Raw genomic sequence first — 5,171 nt, 5'->3', positions numbered from 1 at the left:
GTTGTGTGTGTGTTATATATATATATATATATATATATATATATATACACACACACACACAGATATATATAATGTGTGTGTATATGAAGAGATAAATTCTTGATCGCGCATTGAGATATTTTGATACAATTTGGTGAGATTATTCATCTATTGAGAGATCCTTTCATTCAATTGTATTTATATCGGAAACTACGCAATTTATTAATAAATCAATAAATCAGATACAACTTTATTATGGAATTCCAAACTCGTCGAGTCAAATTCAATTGCTCAAAATTTCGTAATTTATCATAATTTCACAAATGTTCCCAGGAATAATAAGGTATATGTAAAATAGCATATAACATCCGTAATTGTCTCATTAAAATTTAGTGTTCTGTATATGCTATTTTTTTCGTTTTTTAAAATGAATCTAAAATATGAAAAGTGCCATGTCAATAAAAATGTCATGTCCCATCTCGCTCAATCATTAAGTGCCATGGCAATTCGATCGATCGTAAATTTCATACATTGCAATTTAAAGTTAAGTCGTATTGCTACATAATTTACATATTCCATAACATATATAATATTGTGTTCCGAGTTTAATTGGACATTAAACTTTCAAAATTAATAGTGATATAAATAACGTTTAAAAACTTTGTTATATAATCTAAAGTACTATTTTTATTTATCCATTATTTTTACTATTTTATTCTTTAGCAATATTGATCTCGAGTTATATGTACATATATATATATCCTTTCCGTCTCCAAGCTATGTGATCAATTCTAAAGAATAAGTCATAAATAGATATTCTTGCAAAGTGTTCTCGTTATGGGTAAAACACAGGCAAATGCCTTGGCTATCTGTTCTGCTTTAATTTCTGCTTTAGTGCTCATTGATCGATAATTCAAAACAATGCTTTAGCATGTGGCGAGTAAGTGCACCAGTTCAGTATTCATCTAACGTTTCTGTGGTTTTTATCCAAGATACGTATATAGCAGTAGACTCCTTTCTCGTATCGATTTATCAATGCAATTTGAAACTAGGAGTTAGTATTGTCTTACACCTTAAGATTTATATCGTACATAGAGAAACATAAGATCAATCACTTAAATCTATTTGCTTTCAACAGAGATAGAGAAAGAAAAAAAGTAAAAAAAAATTTAACAATTTTAACAATTTTATTATCTTGCTTATGTTTGTTATTATAGAGATATTAAAGCACACTAAAAAATATATATTGATTAAATCTATATTTTAAAAATGACATCTCGAAATAGATTTTTTTAGTATTCAAAAATTATTAAAATAAAAAAATGTTTAAGTATAGATTTGGCATAAACGCGAAATTCGAAATCTTCGTTATATATTAAAAACAAAAATGATTTAACATCTTCTGTCACAATTAATTTGCAAATTTTTTTTAGATGAATCGAATTTCAACATCATGCGTCAGACGGGTCATCGGCGAATCATCCCCGGGACCACCCTATACCATGTATCACATTTTTCCGATGACGCTGTCGGTAGTACCGATGGCGTATCGTACTCTTCGCGCAAGCTCCATTTCTCAGGAAGGCTATTGATCCACGCCGACGTTTCGGCCGACGATCGGACGGTAGAGTGCCACGGACGTCGGACTGTACGCCGCCCGTAAATAATCGTACGGTGTGCCGTGGCGAATTTAATTTGGATTTAATTTAATAATAAGACGCGGATAAAGGCATCCTTTTAGCATTCAGGGGTAGCACAAGGTAGCAGTGTACCCTGAAGATGGTCGGCGGAGTGACGGAGGGTGGACCTCTTATTCGACCTGTCGAGCCCGGTGAGTGCCGACGACGTGTCACGCAACGTTCCCACCTGACGTCCCTTCCGAAACCATCCGCAGTTGCTTCCTCTTTTTATTATTGATACACAATTATTATGATATCGGCAGATTCATCATCTGTTCGTAATAACGAATGCCTCCCCAATATCGTTTAGAATTCGGTGTACTGACAGCTGTTAGCCTTCGTCTCTCGGTCATGATCGTTCTAAATCATCAATTCCTTGAAGAATTACAGCAGCGATTATATTTGCCAAATACGTTAAATCGAATTTCATCCTTTGTGCTTTTGATCATGGACATGATTGTCGAAATGTTGTTTGCTTGACGCGCAGTTCCATCATGGAAAGAGCTGGAAAATTTGAAGGAGTCATGCATCTCAATCGACTAGTCCTTTATTACAGAATCCGATATCCATGGGAGTAATAATTAACATAAAGTGTTATCCAGCAAACGAAAATGGATTAAAATGGATTAAAATTTTTTTCTATTCGAATGCATATTTTAAATAATGAATATTTCTGTTTTTGGATTCAATTGGATTCAATTAGATTCAATTGGATGCAATTGGATTGAAAAACTGTATTTCTTATTCAAAATTTTGAATTGAACAGTTTCACAATTCGTGTTGTGCACATAGAAAAGGCTAATATTATTTTTAGATTGAAAGGCATAGAGATATACTCCATGTAATTCCTATATGAATAAAAATGCATTCAAGATTGAAAAGCATTCAGTTTAATATTCGTGAATCAATATTTCTGAAAATCTGAATCCATTTCAATTCATTTCAATCCATTCTCGTTGCTGGATGTCACGCGATATGTTTGGGAGGCAACAATTAATTGTTTTACTTTACGTTTCATTACACGCTTACATTTCGCATCATTGAGGAGATATGGCAATATAGAGAATTAAATCTTACTTCATATTTTTATATAAGTAAACATCATATGGTCTCTTTTTAGAATATACAATCATATGATCTCTTTTTAAAATATGCGACAATTATTTGCTCTTCCGTTGTCCTCATATTATATTACATGTACAGTACCATGCTGTTCGCGATAAATAGATGCGCAATTACGACAAAATCGAAATCGAAAGGCACACATGCGTACGATCAGTGGATCTCAGATGGATCGGGTTTTTCGCGCATGCGTAGCGAATTTAGTCTTATTATCAATACAGTACTCTATTTAAGAAACAAACGTCATAACTAAAAAAAAAGTTTTCCAGAAAATAAGTTTGAATATTTGGATTTATTAAAATTTTGTAATATTAATTAAAAATTGTTGCAATTTTGTGTAATAATTGATATAAAGAAATAAAAGTAGGATCCCGAGAAAAAAATGTTATATATAGATATGGATATATTCTATATATAATTATATATAGTTGTACATTTAAATGAAAGACTACGAGTCGAAACAAACTGGTAATTGTTAATAATTGACGCTTAATATTTAATAATTAAGAAATAGAAGAAATTTTAAAATATTTTCCTTCTTTTTTGCAAGCAACTAAAAAAATAACAATTTTTTAATTGTGTCGTAGCAAATGAGCAATATAGTTAAATTCATTTTCCAATCCAACCAGTCGATTACTATATATGATTTCAGTCTCGACGACGACGTTGGTGACATTATGCATTGGTGCCGCTTTCTTATTATGTGCTGTCGCTATGACCTGGTGGCTCTGTCGACGACGTCGCGAGCACACCAAGTTAAGCTCGGACAAGTCCCTGGCGTTCAGACCTCCACATCGGAAGCCGACAGCGGTTAAAAGTCCTGGCAGTACGAGTCATTATTTAAAAAAGAGCCCATCGCCGACAGGACCTGCTAAAAGCCCGCCTGGTTCTGGTGGACAAACTCCCAGCCCAACAGGATCACAGTCTTCAAATCCAACGTCTCAACCTAGAACACCGCAAAGCGCAGGTAATGTAACGTAATCCATAATAATGAATGTCATAAAAAAATCCATCTTTTTTTGAGAGAAACAACTATTTTTAATATTTGCATTTAATACTTTGTAGGAACACCGGTACAAACGCCTGTCGAGGTCGCTGTGAATATAGAGAATGAGCGCGACAAGGCTGAGTTAGAGAATAATGAGAAGGTCGAACGTGAAAAATGCCAAACAGCTGAGAATGACAAGGATAATCTGGGCCAGCTTGTCTTTAAATTGAGATATCGAAGCGAACAGAATGCGCTCGCGGTCACCGTGGTGAAATGCAAAGGATTGCCAGCCAGAGGTCAGCAAAATGCTACCAGTGATCCTTACGTGAAACTGCAATTGTTGCCTGATAAACAGCATCATGTGAAAACTAGAGTCCTTAGAAATACCAGAGACCCAGTGTATGACGAAGATTTCACATTCTTTGGCATATCGCAGAGTCAGCTTCAGGTGATTGAAATCCGATTGTTGAAATAATTTCTACTAAAATTAAATTCCCAATTAAAATTATCGTAATGAATCTTTCTTTAAGAGAAGAATAACTTATTTTAAAATTATAATTCCAGAAAATTAGCTTACACTTCATCGTACTGAGTTTTGATCGATATTCACGTGATGATATCATTGGAGAACTGACATGTGCTTTATCATCAGTGCCCGGTTTAGAGGATGCGGACAATCAGGAAATATCTCTCTGTCGAAAAATATATCCCAGAAGTTTAAAAGTAAATATTGTTGATGAAAAATCTGTTGAAGAGCATCTTATAAATAAATTATATATAAATAACTTACAAATAAATACAATTTATCCTGAGTACAAATAATATTTTTTATATTCTCTTATTTCTTTTTAGATACAATCGCAAGGGAGAGGAGAGTTGCTGGTTTCTCTTTGTTGGCAACCTGTTACCAGTCGGCTGACGGTGGTAGTATTAAAAGCACGAAATCTACCCAAGATGGATGTTACTGGGCTCGCTGACCCGTATGTGAAAATCTATCTTCTGTACAACCAACAACGTATTGCGAAGAAGAAAACACATGTAAAGAAACGTACGCTCAGTCCGGTATTTAACGAGTCCTTCGTTTTTGATATACCGAACGGTGCAGATGGGCTCAACAATGTCAGTCTTGAGTTCATGTTACTGGACTGGGATAGAGTAACAAAAAACGAGGTAAATTTTATACTTTGATCATCCAAAACTTTACTGTATTATCGAGCGGATTAATGTATATTTTACGCAAAACAACTTCCTCTATTAAGATATTTGCAGAATATCCCAAAATTAATAGATAGATTTTCCGCAATAGATTACACACACACACACACACACACACACACACACACACACACTATATATATATATATATATATATATATATATATATATATATATATNTATATATA

The 5,171-nt window shown here is 33.7% G+C and overlaps 2 protein-coding genes across 2 annotated transcripts in view; one reads left to right on the top strand and one right to left on the bottom strand.

Annotated features, from left to right (window-relative positions):
* Positions 1-1,552, bottom strand: part of LOC105624566 (arrestin domain-containing protein 3) — a 7,147-nt gene extending 5,595 nt beyond the window's left edge. The window contains exon 1 of the mRNA XM_012205926.1: positions 1,519-1,552. Coding sequence (XP_012061316.1) covers positions 1,519-1,552 — 34 coding nt within the window. The remainder of the gene's footprint in view (positions 1-1,518) is intronic.
* A 206-nt stretch (positions 1,553-1,758) lies between these two features.
* On the top strand, positions 1,759-4,956 carry LOC105624565 (synaptotagmin-11). Its single transcript, XM_012205925.1, has 5 exons — positions 1,759-1,810; positions 3,433-3,747; positions 3,846-4,216; positions 4,333-4,491; positions 4,621-4,956. The coding sequence occupies exons 1-5, from the start codon at positions 1,759-1,761 to the stop codon at positions 4,954-4,956; spliced, it is 1,233 nt and encodes a 410-aa protein (XP_012061315.1).
* Positions 4,957-5,171: the final 215 nt, after the last annotated feature.

This window comes from Atta cephalotes (assembly GCF_000143395.1).
Source record: "Atta cephalotes unplaced genomic scaffold scaffold00081, whole genome shotgun sequence".
NCBI classification, from domain to species: domain Eukaryota; kingdom Metazoa; phylum Arthropoda; class Insecta; order Hymenoptera; family Formicidae; genus Atta; species Atta cephalotes.
Note: the sequence above shows the minus strand (reverse complement) of the source record. Positions and strands in the feature narration are given on the sequence as shown.

Excerpts from the sequence above, each read along its gene's own strand:
- LOC105624565 (XM_012205925.1), top strand. The coding sequence starts at position 1,759 with ATGGTCGGCGGAGTGACGGAGGGTGGACCTCTTATTCGACCTGTCGAG. Across the intron at positions 3,748-3,845 it reads TAGAACACCGCAAAGCGCAG|GAACACCGGTACAAACGCCT; the intron begins GTAATGTAACGT and ends AATACTTTGTAG. Across the intron at positions 4,217-4,332 it reads TATCGCAGAGTCAGCTTCAG|AAAATTAGCTTACACTTCAT; the intron begins GTGATTGAAATC and ends TTATAATTCCAG.